Source organism: Carettochelys insculpta, chromosome 2 (assembly GCF_033958435.1).
Source record: "Carettochelys insculpta isolate YL-2023 chromosome 2, ASM3395843v1, whole genome shotgun sequence".
Classification (NCBI taxonomy): domain Eukaryota; kingdom Metazoa; phylum Chordata; order Testudines; family Carettochelyidae; genus Carettochelys; species Carettochelys insculpta.
The window spans coordinates 45,310,565-45,331,014 of record NC_134138.1 but is presented as its reverse complement, the minus strand read 5'-3'; the positions used below and the strand labels follow the sequence as shown (position 1 = coordinate 45,331,014).

The following is a 20,450-nucleotide window of genomic DNA, read 5'->3' as shown; positions in this document are numbered from 1 at the left end:
CACAAAAGCGGACTGAAAAAGTGATCCACTCTGTCGACAGAGAGTAGCCGGACTTCCTGGCCTTCTCTTGACAGAACATCCAGTCAGAATCACAGCAGACAGGGCTGCCTGGTGTCCTGGAAGCCCGGTCTGTTGACAGAGAGCCACGAGAGTATCCTCACTTGCCTTCTATTAACAGAGGTATTTTGCCTCCTGGGAGAATGGCAGAAGGCAGTCTACGAAAGTACTGCATTCTGTCAATTTACTGTCAACAGAATGCATTTGTAGTGTGGATGCTCCATGAGTTTTGTCAACAAAAGTCTCTAGTGTAGACATAGCTTTTTAGTTAAAATGCACATTTTTTTTCTTTAAAAGGTCTGTGGTTGGCTGTTGATGGGGCCTTTTCATAATTCTGTAATATTGGACTAAAATCAAAGCAACCGCTCCTAGTTACTTTTTTCTGATACAAAGTTCCAATATAGGCATAGAATAATTAAAGATTTGAAAGAGTTTGAATATATTAGTAGTAATTAACAGTAATTAACAAGTTCTTGGATTCAGCAAGACCAGTAGTAGCAGCAGAGGAGCTGCCTTAGCTTTTAAAATGTAAATTGATTAATAATTAAGATAAACTGTAGATTATACATACAATCTCCTTACCATGGCACAAACTGCATAGTAGGGGCCTCGTCAAAGAAATGAGTGAAAATATCCACATGCATCACACTACACAACTTTTTTCCAGGTCATTTAGCAACTTTAAATTGGAAGTAGGACTGTGAGCCTGCCAATGTCTCAGCAATATTATGTTTCCTCAAACACTATTACCTTTTGTATCTCATGATTACAACTAGCTTAGATGTTACTTGATCCCATCTATTTTAAAAGCATAAGAGCTTCTCTGATTGTATGTGGAAGACAATAAACTACCACAAAAATACTTTTACTTTCTGAATGACACTGTCACTACCTCCAGAAATAAAACAAGCACTAGAATTCTAGTGTCAGAAATGACCGTGTTCTGTAAGCTACCAAAGTATACACTCAGAAGAGTAGTCATGTTTGTTTGTCACTTCACAGATAACAATCAATCCAGCAGCACCTTAAAGACTGACACATTTATTAGCTTTTGGGTCTTACCCGTGAAAGCTCATTACCTAATAAATGTGTTAGTTTTTAAGGTGCTTCAGGCCTGTTTTTTATTTGTAAAATATACAGTTATCTGACAAGCATCTGTGCATTACTAAAGCCCAGAAGGCCAAATATGGCACATGCCTCTGAAATTGCTGCGACATCAAGGGGGTTGCTGATGACAGAAACAAGTTCTTGGATGAAACAGGAGTTGCCCCATGTTAAAGCAATGAGGAGTCCTGTATCTCTTTGAAACTTTTCACCATGTTAAAGATTAATATTTGCTGGTGTGTTATGTTTACAAGGCCTACCTACCTAGCTGTGGAGTTATGCCTGAGCACCTTAAAGGAGATGTTTGTCTATTTGAATCTGAAAAGCCATTTTCAAAAGCATTTGTAGAAAGAACTAGTATCATCTTCTAGGACTTGACATAAAATCGACTCATGCTGATAGAGGAATTGAATGGATCCCTTTAGGTTCAAGTTCCAAACTTGGGTCTGTGTATCTCTTCATGCCACAGGGAATGAGGATCAGGGATAGGACAAGGGTCACCTTAGGAAAAGCCACATTCATGAGCAACATCTGGTAGGAAGGATTGTTCTTTCGGGCTCTTCTTGGTTGTTCTTTACTGTTTAGACCTTATCCACTGTGTGTGCATGTGCATATACTATGTTAGGAACAGAATGAGAATGTTCCCTGCTTACAGAACTACTTTGCAGTCTGCTTAGCCAGATTCAATTGTTTCACATCTTTTCAAGTATATAAGGTGGCTGCTGTTGATATTTCAACAAGGGTGAGCTGCTCTAAGCATAGGCACTCTCAGCTGAGGAATAGTTGCTAATTTTGACAATTATAGTTTTATTAAAGCTAGATTACGTATGCTGATTTTAATTCCTGTTTTGTTCAACCTGTAGGGAATTTAACTATTTGTGGGGAACACTAAAGAACATACTGTACCAGAAGTGTATTAATTTGAAGGTAAATCAGTTTTTAATTAGAGAAGGCTTGGCAGAATTTGAATTTTTTTATACCAATTTGACTATTTTAAAATTTTCATATTTGCAGGAAATTATGGAGCGGGAATATTAGCTGATAAGGTAGATCAATTATTTTGTCACAGTAGATGTTGAGGTTCAAATTTAAAAGTTATGAAGCTTTAACAATACAAATTGTCAATATCACAGGAAATAGAATAAGACGGTAAAGTTCCAACATAGGCAAAGTAAGAGAAATGCTATGTGCAAATTTTCTTTATCATCAGCAGAAATATTTTTCCATGAGTTATTATGTGTACAGTGAAATTGATGTTTACTGACATTCACAATAAAAATCTGATCCTCTCAAGCCTATAGATAAGCCCTTATAAAAATTGCTTAAATGTGATTGAACTAGTGTTAAGATGGCAGATGTGTTATAACTGCATATTGCAAACTAAATTGTTAAGGTTGTGAATGGTAAGGTCCCAAAGCAGCCAAACCATTCTGTAAGTGCCCAATTTTAAGCACATGAATAATAATTCAATTTGTCAATGTGAATATTTGTGTATTCATGTACTTTGCTGGATTAAGGCCTAAATATGATTTATGTGATGATACCCATTTTTCATATTGAAGAATTTTGGATTAAAACACAATGGAAGTGTTCCTGTTCTTTTTGCCATCTTTAAAAATAAAATTAGGTGAGAAGTATGTTGTAATTTAATTTTAAAAATAAAATGTTTAAACATTTAAGACTGTTTTTCAAATAACTACTTCAATAGTAAATCAAAATATTTAGTTTTCTTGTACTGTAGATTTGGACCATGAATTTGCAAAGAACTCTGCACAGCTAGAACCTCTTTTGAGGGTTTAAAAAAAAAATCACTTACTCCCAACATTTGGATATTTTTTCCAGACTTCATGGAGAAATGATAATTCACCAAACACACAAAAATACTTAACACATTTCTTACAAAGGATTTGACATGCATCATCATTGGCTTTCTAGTGCATATTATTTCATGCAGCTGCATCTTACATTAGCACCTGAATCAGTATTTATATGCAAGGTAGAGGTGCATGACTGCAACAACAGGATATTTGGGTATTCAACCCTGCTATAAGGTAAGTAGTGCCTCTGGTTTGGAATACTGTGTTCTAAAATAAGAATTCAGGGAGCACCATGGTAAAAAGCTGATTGGTGAACTTTAGCATTGGTTGATGCATCTCTTCTTGGCAGCCACTAGATAACGAGTATGACATCTTCGTGTCACCCTCCTATTTGTGAGTCTGTTGATGGCTGACCAGCACAATTCTAGAGCTGCAGGAGTTGACAGCTTTTAGATGAGTGTGGGGAAGTTTTTGCTGCTCATTTCTTATTCTCTGCTTCTTGTCTGCACTGCTGCAGGACCTCTTAAACGGCACGACCACCTCATAAATTACTGTTCTTCACTGGGAATAGTCCAGGACAAGGTTCTCCCAAGCGTAGACACTGATGTTGGGCTGTTTCATGTGTGCCTGCAGCACATCCTTATAGTGCTTTCTCTGGCTCCCAATGCTCCTCTGTCCTTCCTTGTTGAAGTATAGAGTACTTTTAACTTGTAAATAGCTCTGCTACAAGCATAGCTCATTTTAGGGGTATTGCTTGGATGCACACCTATTGTGTAAGGTGAACATGCTGTGAGATAAGAATTCTTTCCTGAAAAGATTCTCTCCTTTTCACACTATACTTTGTCTTTAGGCAATAAAATTACATGAAATTTTAGTTTGGACTAACTGTGCTAGTGCTTTTTAGCTAATTAGTTGTAAAACTAACATCTAGATGAATTGATGTATCCTTTCAAAACTGCTATGTACTTCCAGGTTCAGGGGTACTCCATCTGGGAATCACTGGAATATAATATTGTTCCAGTGTCTTTCCATTCATTGAAATTATGCTAGCTGTAATTCCCTGAATCCTGTTTCCCCTGAAAAGATAAGTAGTGTTTGCTGGGACCTCACTTATCCTGCATGAGTTCTTGAAGATCATTGCTAATGATTCTGCAATTGCTTTAATTAGTTCCTTAAGTACCACAGGGCATATTTCATCAAGCCCCCTATTTAAATATATCCAACTTATCTAAACATTCTTTAGCCTGTTCTTTCCCTATTTTGGCTTGTGTTCTGCCCCCTTTGTTTAATATTAATTGTATTATCTGATCACCATTAGGCATTGTAGTGAATATTGTAGCAAAACACACACAAAACTCGTCAGCCTTCCTGAAGTAATCAATTTTTAGCTCTTCTTCCCCCAAGTTGAGGACCTGTCTCTGCCTTTCATTCAATCTATTTATAGAAGTACTGGGGGGCATGGAGAAAGCTGGTGGTTCCTGGCACAGTGGAAATGATGGGGGAGCTCCAGCCCTTTAGTCAGTACCTCTCCTTTCTTCCCCTCTTGACCAAGCTCTACCATTTTGTGAGATTTCTCTCACCAAATCTGCTGCCAATTAAGTAACAATTTAACCCAGGAAGAACTGGATTAGTACATCTTTTCCTCCACACTCATTTACATAGAGACAACTTTGATATCAAGCAGACTTCCCCCCGTCGATTTCATTATTGTTGCTCTTCCCGTCCTTTTATAGTTTTCCATGTCCCTCCCCCATAGATACATCATGGTTGTCTCTCTTTATGGTTACCTAGGGGGTTCTGTAACTTGCCCTCTTTCAGCTTCATCTAATATTCTCACTAGGTTGGCAAGCTGGTAGGTGAAGATGTTCTTCCTCTGCCTGGACAAGTGGGCCCCATCTCCTCCCAGCAGGGCTTCCCTCTCAAACACCATTCCATGACCAGTGAAGCAAAAGCTCTTCCACCAACACCCTGGGTGTAGTCTAACATTTGTCTGCAGGGGCCATACTTCTGCCTGCACCATTAAACCTCCATCTGGAGGTGGATGAGACCATAACCTGCACCCTTGACTCCTTCACCCTGTCAGAGCAGCGTCAGTGCTGCTGATCTGTTCAGATAGAATGTGTTTAGTACCAAGTAGCACGAGCAACATGGTTTAGCAGTGAGGACAGATGTACTTCAGCAACTTTTCCGTAAGATAATAGAAACAGGCAGCACACGTCCAGGTCATCACGTTTTCATGGTAAGAAAGAGAAGTATTAATTTTTAAAATGAGAAAGTAGGTTTATTCCTCAAAATCAGAAGTTATCACATTTAATGCATGTATTTATTTATTCATTAGTTATTACATATTTCCCCAAAGCTAGAATGTGCCTATCTTTAATTAAAATCAATGAAACAATTCAAAACTTTATGGCTGGTCTACATCGCATGGCTTTCCTGACAGGTCCACACTAATGAGCAGCCTCAAAATTGCAAATGGCTGCTCATTAGCATAGCCACATAAATGCTTGGTCTCAGCCTCAGTAGAGAGGGGGGCTGGCAGTAAAGGCGCCATGTCGACGTGCCTCTGCTGGCATAAAGCCCCTCTGTTACCAGACCCTGATGCCTGAATTCTTTACTGCTGGCACCACCCATCTGCCAAAACTAAGCTCTTACGCAGCTATGCTCACAAGAAGCCATTTGCAATTCGGAGGCTGCTCGTTAGCATGGACCTGCTGGGACAGCCACGCCGTGTAGACCCAACCTAGATGTAGGCTTTCAGATATTTGAAGCTCTGCTGAAATTCAAACACAGAACATTAAAAATACATGAACTCCACCTCATTTATAAAAATACAAAGTGATGTATTAAGAACCCAGGTCTATGATTTATAGTTAGAATGCTAGCAGGACTTCTAAAGGTTACACTATATGCTCTCAATTTTCCAAGTCACTACCTATGTAATTCCCTACTTCTACATTTTGGGTTTGTTAGTTACTAGATAATTTTACCTAAAACCAAGAACTTTTAGTAAGGTACCTATACGCAGCTGCCACTACAGACTAAGGCCCCAATCCCACAAAGAACACAGGCAAACCCTGAAACTACCCCACTGATTTTAATAAGACCGCACAAAGTTGATTATACAACTGAGGTTTTAGAGAACACAAGGTACCACATTCCGCAATTGACAGTGCACAGGTGCACCTCCATGGAGCTTCAGTGACTTCCAGGGAGGTGAGCCCAGAGGCAGCCCCTTATAGGAACAGGTCTTAGGCCTCAGACACTGTCAGTAGTGTATCAGAATACTGTGTTTATAGTTGTGCTGATGCTTCTTGGATTGGTCCCTGGACAGCCACAGCTTCAATCTCAACTCGTGCATTCTGTAGAGGCAAAAAAGCGAAGCAAAAATTTTATTCAGCATAATACCCTTTAGAGAATAGCCATACATATTGGAAACCCACAGATTTGACTATTTCAAAGAGGTGTGTTCTAAGAATCTTGACTTTTTTTTTGTATTAGTAGTATCTTCAGCAATGTTAATGAAAACAAAACTTTCTTTTACCATTCCTCTATATATAATAATCCCTCTCCAGAGAGACTTTCTCCCTTTCAATGTTACAATACATGTGTGAGTGACAGAGATTACATGTTTTAAACTACATAAGAAAAAATCTTCAACTTAAAAAACAAACAAACAAACAAAAGTACTATGCAGGAAGTTAGCCAAGAATGAAAATCCTCCAGCTGCAAGAAGTCAGAGAGAGAACAGATATTTATAGAAAAACAACTGACACTCACTTTTGGCAAAGCAACAACCTGGTAGGCTGCTCTGGCTGGAAAGTTACCACCGAAAACTACCGTTTAAAAGATAAATAAAGATGAATTACATATAGAGATAAATTGTAAACATTCTACTATGTAACATTCTACATGTAACAGCTATGATACAATCCTCAGTAGTTTACTTTTTCATGATCAAGAAGAAACATTCTCAAGATTCTCTGTTATGATGCAGCCACTGTTCATACCACTGATGTAACATGACCTAAACACCAGCTTAACTGCCCCACGAAAGGCTACCACAGAATATGGGTGATTCTCCAGCGACAGAGTTGATATAGCGGCTCTTACATCCAGATGAGCAAGGAAGAGAGGCATAGCAGAGACACCTGGCATTACACACAAACTCCCCCAACTTTGGAACCAGCCCTATGGACAGAAAAGGGGACTCACAGCTGTGCTGTGTTGAAAAGTGGCAGTGGCACCAGGCTGAACATGACCCTGCATCCCCACAGGCAGCACTAACTCCTCAGGGGGCTCCTTGGGGCCAGCATGCACAGGCTGCAGGGACCAACGCGGCTACCTTTCCAAGCTGGGAACTCACCAGCTTGGCCCCGCCGCTTGACTCCAGGCCTCAGAACAGTCTGATTTGCTTAGTGTCTCTCTCTCTCTCTCTGCAGGAGGGACGGGAGGGGAGCAGGCGCTCCCTTGGTGATTGCAGAGGATGTAGGGAAGAGGCAGAGGGCTGAGAAGGCAGTGGAAGCTGGGGAGGGGGTGAGCTGATCACACTGTGCCCCCTTACAAAATGTCACCCCCCAGGGGGTGCATCCCCCTGCCCTAACCTACTCTCAGTCAGTTTTGCAAATTCCATGATCAGACTCCTAGTTTGAGGATTCCTAGCCAACAAAGTAAAAAAAAGATCCAAGTAAGGTATAATACTGTGTGAATTCAGCTGTTGCAGACACCTTTTACTGGTGAGTTTTAATTCTAAGATCAGCAGCTGATAACAAGATCTTGTTACTGAATCAGGTTAATAAGCCACAATAAAAGAGCGAACTCCAAATATGTTAATGAATTACAGGTACATGGGAGCATGGTAATGAGCAACTAGGTATTTAACTGTTCTGCATACTGTACATATGCCAATGGAATTGCATTCTGATATACAGTAGCAAGTACTTTAGATTCAGAAACACCTACCATGAAAGAAAAGCTTGAGGCCAGAAGCTGCTGCTGATTCAAAAATTGAGTTGACACATATTTGAAGGACATAGCTAAGTACTCCGAGCCCCATGTTTGTTTCAAAATGGAGAATTAGCCCTTAAGAATTTCATATCTCAGTACACACTATATTTTACCAACTATCCTTTACATTCTCAAACAGGAATGGTTTCACTTGTAATATATGTGCTAACTAACTAGTATCCCACCAAAGAATTCAACTGATTGTTTCAAGATAACAGATAAACATACACAACCCCAGAAAAATGTAGGCAACCTTCAAATTATTAATTTGTTGCAGCAGCGTAACATTAAGGAAAATACAATAATGTGCATATGCATGCAGAATTGTAAAAGTCTTCATAGATTTGGCCCTGTGAGTCCACCAACACAAAATGTCTAGTTTTTACTAGGCTTTGCAGTGTTTAAGAGACATACCATTTGAGGCTCTAATAAACCACCTGGGCTATGGTCAAACACTGCTAGTTCTCATTTGATACAAGATGTGAACCCCCCGTCTCCACCTTTTGGATATGCAGTCTCTGACGTATTCTAAGTTGTGCAGGAGAACGAGAGACAGAGAGAGCCAAGCACATATGAAGATTAGTTTTCATACTTATTATTCAGCCACACTGAATTGAGATTTCTGTTCTGATGGAGCCCCCCTTTACAAGTTATATTACAGACAATATTGCATTTGCAAATCTCAGAGTAATATCGTAAGAAGCAGCAACTAAAATCTAAAGTGTTATGTGAGGGCTATTATGTTTTGTCTTAAGCCTGTGCAAATCTCTAAGTCACTTTTTCTTGTTTTGACTATCCAGTTTTAATCCACACCTTAATCTTTGGGCATGCTGTCAAAATATATCATCTCCTAGTTAGTAATAATACCATACAAGATACTGCTAAAATGGAAACAATACATGTACTTACCCTGCTTGTAGCATTCATTTATATCACTGAAGTCATTCATGTCAGCCATCAACACAGTAGTCTTTACAACTAGAAGTTACAAATGCAAATATTATGTACGCATTGTGAAAATCCCCATGCGTTCCTTTAATGTTCAGTTCTTATTACTTCATTTTATCTTAAGTGACAAACTTCATCCATTCTGAATAATGACCTGCATTGTTAAAATGAGGTTACATCTATTCATTCCAACTTATTACACTAGATCATGATCTTTTAGAGACAAAGAAGCGTCCTGAAACTCAATATGCACCACTGCTTTATAATATTTTTCCCATGCACCGTGTCAGGAATTTTCAAAGTGGCTGCACTACCTCTGGACTTGTTTTATGCTTTCCAGGTTGAGATTTTCAATGACACCCAAGGGAAATTAATGGGAAATGGATATCCCTAAAGCAGCTTTGAAAATCTGTGCATTAAAAATTCTCATTTCTTCCGTGAAACACACACGTGCTGCTGTATCCCCAACCACTGGCTTTCCAAGACCTTGTCACTATGATTTTGTGTTACTCTTTTAATCCTCCCCTTTTTCTCATTGCTCATGTGGGTTAAGATCCACAGTTATAACATTAGCATTGGTAGTTATTGGCATTATAAGATGCAGGGATGGGATTTACAAAGGTATTTAGGCCCCCTAAAGCCAATGGGAAATAGGCAACTAAATACTTTTCTGAATCTTGCCCTACAGAACTAATCTGAGTTGGGTTAGAGGACAGGATTGTAAAGTGCCAGCAGCCATCTGGAGCCCTCTACACTAGTGTTTCCCCAGCTGGGGCTGAAAACACTGGCATCACTACTCAGAAGTTTGGGGTCAAGACAGCCTAGTGTACACACCCCTCAACAACTCTTTTTGTGGGTTTCCACGTTACACTGTATTGTCTTTTTTGGTTTTAAAATCCTTTTAACATTTTCTTTTATATCACTCAGCTATAAGCACCAACTGCACATCCAACAAGGCTTCCTATTAAAAAAAGTCACATTGTTTTCTTCTCCAAATAAAATGCTTGGACATCTCTACTATTGTTATGTAGGCACTCACCATTGCAATAGTTGCAGCCTGCAGCTTTCAGGATTTCCCCTATATTTTTCAGTGCCTATTGAGGAGAAAAGCAGAGCTTTGAGGTACGGACATTGTTACAGTTATAGCTTCTCTACATACCAGTGCCTCAAACTCTAGTTATCAGTTTCCTCCAGACAACCTCAAAATAGTAGCCAACCTTTTCATTAGACAAATAAAAGAATGGTAGGCTATGAATCATCTTCTGTGTGACTGCACTGCCAGCACGGCTTCCATTTTTATGCTTTAACTCAGGCAAAAATTATGCTTGTAAGACGGACAGTCCCCCAATGCAAAAAGAGGTTCATAGGCAATGCCCTGAGGAATAAGCCTGCCCGTCCTCCCAAGACACATACCCCCCGGGACCTGCACGTAAGCTCAATTTTAGTCATAACTGCCTAATGAATGAGTAACAAGAAGTGAGATAATATCTTTTATTGGACCACCTTTTCCTGGTGGAAGGGACAAGCTTTTAAGTTTCAAAGAGCTCTTCTTCAGATTACAACACCATGAACAGTTAATAACTGTCCAATTACATTTAAAGCACCATTTCCCCCCTCCCCATTCTGGAAGTAAGGATTTCACTACTATCTACCTCCCCACCCTGCCATTACTTCTGGTGGGAAGTGGGGAAGAGACTTTTCCCCTACTTTATTCTGCACCCCCGCCTCCAGCTTCCTGAATTGCTGCGTGTGATCATCTCCAATACTTCAGTCTCCATGTTTGGGGCTCAGTGAATGAAACACAGGCCAACTATTAAGACACTCAAATATTAAAATGTATTCTTCGGAGACTTAGGACAACATTTTACCTGTTTAGCTTCTTCTTTTGCCCCGCCAGGTACAAGCTGACCACTAGAAGGATCCATGCCTAGCTGTCCTGCGATATACATGGTCCGGTCTATCAGTACTGCTTGACTGCAATTGTAAACCATACATACATTTGAAGCTCATCCAGAAAAATCTCATTTCCATCTAACCAGTCAGAACTATGCATTATTTTGAGCAAGCCTCTTGTGGAAATATTTCACCTTCCCTTGCCCCCATTAATTTATAACATTTTATGGAGACAGAAAGCTCAGATTCAGAAGGTGGTAACAGATTATACTGCCTCTTTGGGAAGTAAAGTACTGTACAAGCATCATCGGTCCAGGTTATTTTAGTAGTAGAAAAGGCAGTAAGTGTTTTCTGTCAAGAGAAGAGTTAACCTTGTAACAAAGGGAACGCCACTTTCAAGCACCTAAAGCATTTCTACTGTCAGCCCCCCCCACTCACTTTCAAAAGTCTTGCCCATAATAATTAAAATAGTGCTTCATTATGTCTCAGCACCATACAGATTCAAGTATCAGAGGGGTAGCCGTGTTACGTGAATACAGATTCAAGTGAGAGATATTCCATCTACTGGTCTAAGTTGCCTGTAATGTAAATTGTGGCTCAATAAACCTGGACTCTGTTTTCTTCTCTGCCACTGTGACATTGGGCAATTGCTTCATGTATTTGGGTCTCTGTTTTTCCATTTGTAAAATGGAGAAAATGGTTTCCTTTGTAAGAAGTTTTGAGATCTACACATGAAAAAACATTATATTATCACAGAGTTCACTTTACCTGTCATTGAAGTGAAACACAGATACTGTTTAATAATGAAGAGACACAGTACAGAAAAGGAAGAATACTCTAAATTAGCCCCTTTATTTTCAAAGAGGTTAGATTCCCAGTCTTTATCAATGACATTTGACATGCACTTTATCAATTGAAGGAAGAAAAAGCCCCAGTGAAAAACACCCTGACAAAACAAAATGATCAGAACCGGAGGCCAAGACTTCTGGGAAACCCTTTGTAACAGGATGGATCGCAGAGGGCTCCCCACTTGGGCTTGTCACGCAATGTGCATGTGATGCCATTGAGCCTCCCCTACCTGCCCTCTGGGGCACTGGACCACCCTGTCCTGCTCGCCCAAAAGCTCTGGTCTCCCACTGTCAAGGAACAGAGTTGAGGTTGCAGCCCCTCCAGAGAAAAAGACGCTTAACCTGCTCAGTTCTGGGAGGACTCAACAGAAAGGCAGTTGACAGCACAGAGGAACGCAGCCTTAAACAGGACTAAAACCCCATATAAATCCATCTTACTCTGTATAAAAAGTTTTACACTGAGAAAGCTTGTACATTTGCCCTCTATCAATAAAAGAGATATGCACAATGGACCATTTTCCACTATCAATCAGCTAGTGGAATACTCAACAGAAAACAGACTCCCTTTGTGCTTCCCCTTTGTCGATTATGAAAAAGCATTCAACAGCGCAGAGGTTAATGCAATGATGAAAGTTCTTCCAGAGCCGGTCATTGACACAAACTAGAAATGTTAATGTCCAACCAGTTAACCATTAAACCTCTTCCTAAACAGATGAGGCTTATCAGTTACAGCTAACTGGTAGGGGCTTGCTCCAACGCCATGGGGCCACCATGGGGGCAGGAGTGCTCCAGCCTGGCGGGAGCAGTCCCTGTCTGTCACAGCTTGGGGGTGGGTAATTGTGGGAGGCAGCTGGGGAGTCCACTTCAGCAAAGCCAAGCCAGAGCATCCCCTCTTCCCCAGGGACAGGGGCTGCCTTGCCCAGGGTGTGTGTCCCAGCCTGCAGTGTGCCTGATGCTGCTCTGCCCCACTGGAAAGCCCCTACTTGTGGTGCACCAGGGAGTCTGGCTGGAGCTTCCCTGCCCACAGAGCAGCCTGGGTCCCTGGCACACTAACTGCTGGGGAAGGGTGAGGGGGTAAATAGCTAGTGACCATGGAAAGGGGGCTGCTCCCCCCAAGGGCTGTCACAGACAGGGACTGCTCCAGCTGGGCTGGAGCCCCTCTGCCTATGGTGATCCTGGACCAGGCTGCTGCAGATTGGGGCTACTCCAGCCCCCCACCTGTGGCAGCCCCACAGACCTGCAGCAACCCTCTGCCTGTGGCAGGTGGGGGACTGCATCAGCCCCTACTGTTTAACAGTAAGTGGTAAGGTAGGGTGAGGCTCACCAGTTAACTTGTTAAACTTTAACATCCTTAACTAAAATACAATTATTCTGATCAAATAACTCATAGATATTAGTGATACAAATAAAACAACAAGCTATAAAGTAACAAAAAGTAGGCTAAGCAGCATTCCAAAAATACATACACTCTGGAAGATTTACAGGACTCTCCTGGATTATTTGTCTTTATTTTCAGCGTGCATGGGCTGCTAATGTTTGTCTCCTAGGAACTTTAAAAAGACTGCTTTTTGGTTTGATAGTTTTGTTTGATAGTATACAGAAAAGCATGGCTCTCTGTTACATTAAAAAGTAGTGCCTTTAACATTCAACAGGTATGTAAGTAATGGGATAAATCTAACACTGTAACTTAAATCCACACTTTAAGTCACCAGTGAGAGAGAAAGTCGTGCTCGTCTATATACTATCAAAACAAAAAAGCAGTCAAGCAGCACTTTAAAGTAAATAATTTATTAGGTGAGCTTTCATGGGACAGACCCACTTCTTCAGACCATAGCTATACCAGAACAGACTCAATATTTAAGGCATAGAGAACGAAAAATAATAATCAAGGTGGACAAATCAGAAAACAATTTATCAAGGTGAGCAAATCAGAGAGTGGAGGGGCAGAAGGGTGTGTGTGTCAAGAATTAGATTAAGCCAAGTGTGCAAATGAGCCCCTATAATGACCCAGAAAATTCCCATCCCGGTTCAAACCACATGTTCATGTGTTGAATTTGAATATAAAAGAAAGTTAAGCAGCCTCTCTTTCAAGAGGGTTGTGAAAATTCCTCTTCAGTAAGATGCAAACTTTTAAGTCATTAACAGAATGGCCCACTTCATTAAAATGCTGGCTGACCGGTTGTGGATCAGGAGTGTTTTTATGTCTGTTTTGTGCCCATTAACTCTTTGTCTAAGAGAGTTTGAAGTCTGTCCAATATACAAAGCATCTGGGCATTTCTGGCACATAGTGGCATATATGATGTTAGCTGAGGAACATGAGAATGTGCCCGTGATTCTGTGAATAACCTGGTTAGGTCCAGTGATGGTATCTCCAGAATAGATATGTGGACAAAGCTGGCTTCTGGATTCTCACCCACAACTACAGTCTATACCACACGAACACCAGTCCTGGAACTTTTCCTTGCAACAAAGCCTGCTGCCAGCTTTGTTCACATATCTATTCTGAACACACCATCACTGGACCTAACCAGGTTAGTCACAGAACATGGGCACATTCTCATGTTCCTCTTAGACAAAGAGTTAATGGGCACAAAACAGACATAAAAACACTCCTGATCCACAAACTGGTCAGCCAGCATTTTAATGAAGTGGGCCATTCTGTTAATGACTTAAAAGTTTGCATCTTACTGAAGAGGAATTTTCACAACACTCTTGAAAGAGAGGCTGCTGAACTCTCTTTTATAGTCAAATTCAACACATGAACACGTTGTTTGAACTGGGATGGGAATTTTCTGGGTCATTATAGGGGCTCATTTGCATAGCTGGCTTAATCTAATTATTGACTCCCCACTCCTCCTTGTGCCCCTCTACTCTCTGATTTGCTCACCTTGATAATTTTTTTTTTATTTGTCCACCTTGATTACTATTTTTGGTTTTCTGTGCCTTAAATATTGAGTCTGTTCCAGTATGGCTATGGTCTGGAGAAGTGGGTCTGTCCCACAAAAGCTCACCTAATAAATTATCTTGTTAGTCTTTAAAGTGCTACTTGACTGCTTTTTTGTTTTTAAGTCCCCAGTTGGCCACTGCTTAACAAATCAGCTGTTGGTTACAGCTGTGTCATTAAAGATGTGCACATCTCCTCTCTGACTTTATTGCTGAAGTGTGATGATAGGCTAATGCTAGAGGCACCTCCCTTTGTATTTCATGCTCAGCAAAATCATCATATTTTGATTGCCACTGAACAAACTGAGTGCTGTGTCAGTAGCTGTAATTTCACACAGCAAACATATAATTAAAGACTTCAAAGAAAGTCCACTTCTAAATATTACGTAGATGTCAAAAGATTTACTGAAACAGTGCCACCCAGTAATAATGCTTATATTCACTGTAAAGAAATTGAATACTTCAACAGTATTTCATAAGGCAGACAGACAAACTTGTCATTTCACAGCCACAGCCATGATTCACCTTTCAGTGGTAATTAAAAAAACCCTAAGGACTGCTGCATCCAGGAATATTCTGGCTACTCCATCACATTGCAGTACAGAGGCTGTCATTGCCCCATCTCCCTATGTGTTCCCTTCCCAACAGGCTGAGCTTTACCCCAGATCACTAAGCCTCAAACTCCTCCTCCACATGCACCCCAAAGTCCCACTTGCTCTGCAGTGCACAGGCAGTTTAAATTACAGTTTTGCCACATGGTTCCCATTTCCAGCTCCCCAGAATGTTCAGTCTCATCTAGCTCAGTGTTTTCCTCAGCTTTTTAAATAATGTATCCTGTTTTAAAAAAAATGTGTAAGTATCCCCAGACTTCTCTTGTGTACCCCTATGGGTATGCATACCACCAGTAGGGAAACAAGGTCCTAAAGTAATCTGAACTTTTCAAACAAGTATCATTCAACCTTTCATGATTAGAACAAACAAGGAATCCTGTAGCACTTTAAAGCCTAACAAAATAATTTATGAGGTGATGAGCTTTCATGGGACAGACCCGCTTCTTCGGAGCTGGAATTCTAATTCCAGTGGGTCTGTTCCACAAAAGCTCATCACATAATACATTATTTTGTTAGTCTCTGAAGTGCTACAGGACTGCTTGTTTGTTTTGCGAAGACACAGACTAACAGGGGGTACCTCTCTGTGGCCGTGCTGATTACTGTACTCTCTGCAGGAGTCGGGTTTGTTTTGCATACCACCCAGTTACACCCCACTTAAAGACTACTTACAAAAACATGCAAAGGTATCACAGGAGACTACAAGTGAACACCTGCTGCCTTTCTACTACTTTATTCTCCAGTAAGGGACGTGGAAGGGAAATCCTGTACTCACCCCCCACCCCAATCATGCAGCTGATGAAGCGGGTCTTTGCCCGCGACAGCTTATGCTCCAAAACATCTGCTAGTCTATAAGGCGCCACAAGACTTCTTGTTCTTCTCGAAGCTACAGACTAACCCGGCTACCTCTGTGATCCCCGGGCTTACGCCGCCGCGTACGGCGCATGCAGCAGGAGGAGGAAGAGGTCGCTGGCTGAAGGGACTGCCAGACTGCACTGACTTCACGAGTGCTTTGAGGTAGCCTGGTGCAAAACCGGGCAACCAGCTAGATGAGCTGGTGACCCCTCCCCGCCCGACCTCGCTGTACCCCAAGCGTAGCCGTGCCCCGGGCTGACAAAGAGCCCAGAGGCGCTGAGGACGCGGACGCGTTACCTATAGGGGCCCATTGCAGCCGGCGCGAGCGGGGTGCTTATGATTCTCTTTATCAGTGTGGCCATGACTGCCCCGCGCCAGACTCCGCTCAGCGCCCGCCCGCCTCGCTCCTTCAGTCCGGACTGCCCACAGCACGGAACTGCGCATGCTCCTGAGAAGGGGGCGGGGGAAGCAGGGAGAAGGGGTTTGCCGCCTTACGCGGTCTCGGCGTGAGTGCGACGGGCTGAGAGCGCGGCCGCGAGAGCTGCACGCCGCTGGGCAGAGGGACGGCGGGCGAAGGAGGCCGTTCTCACGCGGGGCAGCCCCGTTTCCAGGTAACGCCCGGCTGCTCCATCCCCCCTCCCCCCGCGTGCTCGCTCCCGCTCTATTTTGCTGCCCGCCTCCGCGCCGCGTGCTGGGCCCTGCCCTTCCGTGCCTGCTGCCGCCTGGCCCCCTCCCTCCTGCACCCTGGGGCTGCCCGGTTGCCCTGTGCTGTTTCCTCCCTCTGCTGGTGCTGTGGGCCCAAGTCACCCTGGGCGTCCCGCTCCTGCATTGCAGCGCTGGCTTGTAAGGGCGTGCGGCCGTAGCCAGCTCCCCGGCAGTCTGCTTACCCGGCCGCCCGCCCGCGGGCTTGCCTGGGGTGTGCTATGAGTCGCAGCTGCTGGCGTGCTGAGTCAGGAAGCATTGTGCACCCCAGCTCCCTCCACTGCGTGAGAAACGCATCTGCTGTACGGTTCCCGCCTTGCTCCAGCTAGTTCAGCAGCAGAGGATGTTCAGTTTGGATTTGGAGTGGTACAGATTATAAAGCAGTTTGTACAGAGCATGCAGTCAAACCCATCAATAATTTTTTTGTGCGGTGGCTGGATTTTTTTTAAAGGAATCTTTTAGATTTTCATTGAATTTATTTATTTCCTTTTCCTTGTGTGCACGTTGATTTCCTACCTATAAAACTATTCTGCTAGAGTTTGACAATTAAATTGATACCACTTCTGGTGAGGCCGCATACCTGTGTGAAAGTGTGTTGCGTCTAAATATGGAAGGTTTCAGTTTTTTTTCTTGTAAATGTCGGTAAGTATCTTTTTACCACACACAAAAATGCAAAAAAAAAATTCCATTGTTAAGTGAAGTTTATAGATGACAAAAGTTAGAAAAATTATGTGTGATAACTTCATTTGATTTAGGAATATTTTTGTATTTTGACATGTCATCATTATCAGCCATGGTGATCATCAGCCATGGCTCAGTGCCCATTAGTGTCTGATGCCTTTCTCGCTATTTCCTGCCATCTTTCCCTGTCCAATACAGAGTGTCTTACTTTCTGTAGACTAGCTCTGCACCAATCTACATCATGTACTTATTCTCTGTGGGGTCTACCTCTCCTATTTGAACCGTCCATTATGCCACATACCAGGGTCTTGATTTTTCATTTGTCACTCATTCTGCAAATATGCCCGAATAGCTATAACATGCATTGTATAACCTTCTGCAGTAGGTTCTTTATCATCTGCATCTTCCTGTATAATTCCTTGCTGGTGACCTTCTGCAGCCATCCTATTCTCAGTATCTTTCTATAACAGCTCCTCTCGACTGCCAATATTCTTCTTCTCAAATCTTTTGCTATCACCCATGTCTTGTATCCATGGAACGTACTGCTGAATACACACATTTTCAGCAGGATCAGCTTCATTCCTAAGCTAATCACTTTGCTTTTCCAGACCTTATCTGTCGCCTTTAAACTCACTCTTCCTTTAACTATTCTAGTCACTATTTCCTTCTTACAGTCTAGATCTTACGTTGTGTTGCTTCCCAGATAAATGAAGTTCTGTACATTCTCTGGTTCAAGCCCATCTATCCTGATCTTCTTTCCTATTTCCTCATCTCCAGCTACCATTGTTTTTGTTTTATCTATGTTCATGATCAGTCTGTACCATTTTCAGTAGCTTCTCGTCATCTTCCTTAGGTCATATCCAGTGCACAGATATTCCTTCTACCTCTTCGTTGATCTTGTCAATTGCACTCTATAGATGTGTGATGAAGATATTGTGTGATCTCAGATCTCCTTGTCTCTTACCTTTACTCGTTCTAAACCGACTTCCCAACTTTCCTCACATTCTCACCGTGGCCTCCGCATTGTCACTGATATCCTTCAACAACAGTATCAGTCTGCTATCCACTCCAACACCCCTCAAGTCACTTTCTGATCTATACTGTCAAATGCCTTCTGAAAATCAATGTAGCGAGTATATATGTTGTTCTTTTGTTGAGCTTTCTCCACTATTGGTCTTAATGCCAATATCTCCTGTATGTTACTTCTGTCTTCCTGGAATCCCGCTTGTCATCTGCTAGATGTTCTTCTATCTGTAATCTGAATCTCTCCCTCAGTATCTTCATCAACACCTTGCCTAGATGACTCGTTAGGGCAATGACTCTGTAGTTCTTGCACTGCAATGCACTTCCTTTTTTGTGTATTGACACTAGCATGTATCTTGTCCATTCCTTAGGTGCCTTCCCTTCTTTCCGTGCTATATTACATAGTTGGTGTATTTTCTGAATCATACTTTCTCCACCATATTTAATCATCTCTTCTGTGATCTTCTGTCCAGGGCTTTCGTTGCTGTTTAGTCGTTTCACTGCTCTTTGTACTTCTTTTGGAATATCGGTCTTGCTTTCAATGCTCGGCAGTGATATCTCTTTCAGTTCTTTGATCACTCTCTTTGAGATATTTGGGTCCAACTGTGCTTTGTATAGATCGACGCAATATCTCGTCCATTGCTGTACAATCTTCGTGTTCATGAGTACCTCCTTGTTCTTGTCTTTGATTGTGGTCTGCTTTGGCTGCCACTTCCTATTAATATTCCTAATCATTTTATGCAATTCCCTGGTCTTACATTTGCCATAATACCTTTCTGTATCTTCACACTGTTCCTCTAACCATTTTGCCATATCCTTTCTGGCCACTCTCCTTACCTCATTGTATTTCACCCTATATTGCTGTTCCACCATCTTGGAAACATCCCTTCTGATAGTCAGTGCTCTCTTCTCCTGGACCAACTTTAGTGTCTCCTGTGTAATCCACTTCTTATTTATCTTTTCTTCTTCCTGAACAGTCTGCTCAGTTACCTCTTCTATCCCCATGGCTATCCCTTTGACTCTTATCTAGGTGTTTCTCTGTGGCTGCATTTTCATTTTCTCTTTGAGTGCTGCTCTGTATTCAATCCCTATTTCTTCCCCACTTAGCCTCGCAATGTCTCTTCTTAAACTGTCTCTTACACTTTCTCTTGAGTTTCATCTTGATGTTTGCGATCACTAGACTGTGATCCGAGTCTATATCTGCTCCGTGGAAAGTTCAGCACTGCTGTACAGACGTTACTGATCTTCTTATCAAAATCATATCTATCTCATTTTTGGACTTCCCGTCATTCAATCATCATGTCCACTTCCTACAGTCCTGTTGTTGGAATCTTGTGTTGCAGATCACTGTCTCGTGCTCTGTAGCAAAATCTAGTAGTTTCTTACCTCATCTGTTTCTTTCTCCGTATCCAAACCTCCCCATGACTCTCCCCTACCCTTCGTTATCTGTTCCAGTCTCTGCTGACCAGCACATGTCTCTTCAGTATCTCCTCCAGTGTCTTTGTCAGGTGTTTGTAGAATAGCTCAATCTCTTCCTCCGTACTGTCCGACGTGGGTGCATACACCTGAATGACTGAGATGTTGAATGGTTTTGCTTTGAATGTAGCTGCGATCATTCTTGCACTCCCCGGTTTGTATCCTAACAGTGCTGCTCTAGCTCTTCTGCTAAGAAGGAATCCGACTCCTGCCTCATGCTTCGTTTTGTTCCCTGACCAAATGACTTTGCAACTGCACATCTCTCCTGGTGCCGTCTAATGAATGTCTGCCAGTCCAAGTATATTGCACTGATATCTCTCCATCTCCTTGTGAAGTAGCTCTAATTTTCCAGTCATCCACAATGTTCAGACATTCCATGTTCCAATTGAAAGCACATGTGATAGTTGTAATTTTCTTTTGATAGCTGTCCCCAACGGTAGCCATCTTATCAACATTACCCCAGTTGCTTGATCGATGTCGTGGATCTT

The 20,450-nt window shown here is 42.0% G+C and overlaps 1 protein-coding gene across 1 annotated transcript; it reads right to left on the bottom strand.

The window, feature by feature from the left end:
- Window positions 1-5,237: 5,237 nt before the first annotated feature.
- RIDA (reactive intermediate imine deaminase A) lies at window positions 5,238-16,487 on the bottom strand. Its single transcript, XM_074985674.1, has 6 exons — window positions 16,378-16,487; window positions 10,802-10,907; window positions 9,973-10,027; window positions 8,895-8,963; window positions 6,759-6,814; window positions 5,238-6,340 (listed from the first exon to the last, which is right to left on the bottom strand). The coding sequence occupies exons 1-6, from the start codon at window positions 16,440-16,442 to the stop codon at window positions 6,272-6,274; spliced, it is 420 nt and encodes a 139-aa protein (XP_074841775.1). The 5' UTR covers window positions 16,443-16,487; the 3' UTR covers window positions 5,238-6,271.
- Window positions 16,488-20,450: the final 3,963 nt, after the last annotated feature.

Bases quoted from the DNA above. Each gene is read 5' to 3' on its own strand.
- RIDA (XM_074985674.1), bottom strand. From the start codon at position 16,442: ATGGCCACACTGATAAAGAGAATCATAAGCACCCCGCTCGCGCCGGCT. The intron at 10,028-10,801 runs GTAAAATGTTGT...TCTCCTCAATAG, and splicing joins CAAAAGAAGAAGCTAAACAG to GCACTGAAAAATATAGGGGA. The intron at 8,964-9,972 runs GTGAGTGCCTAC...TGTAACTTCTAG, and splicing joins AGGCTGCAACTATTGCAATG to TTGTAAAGACTACTGTGTTG.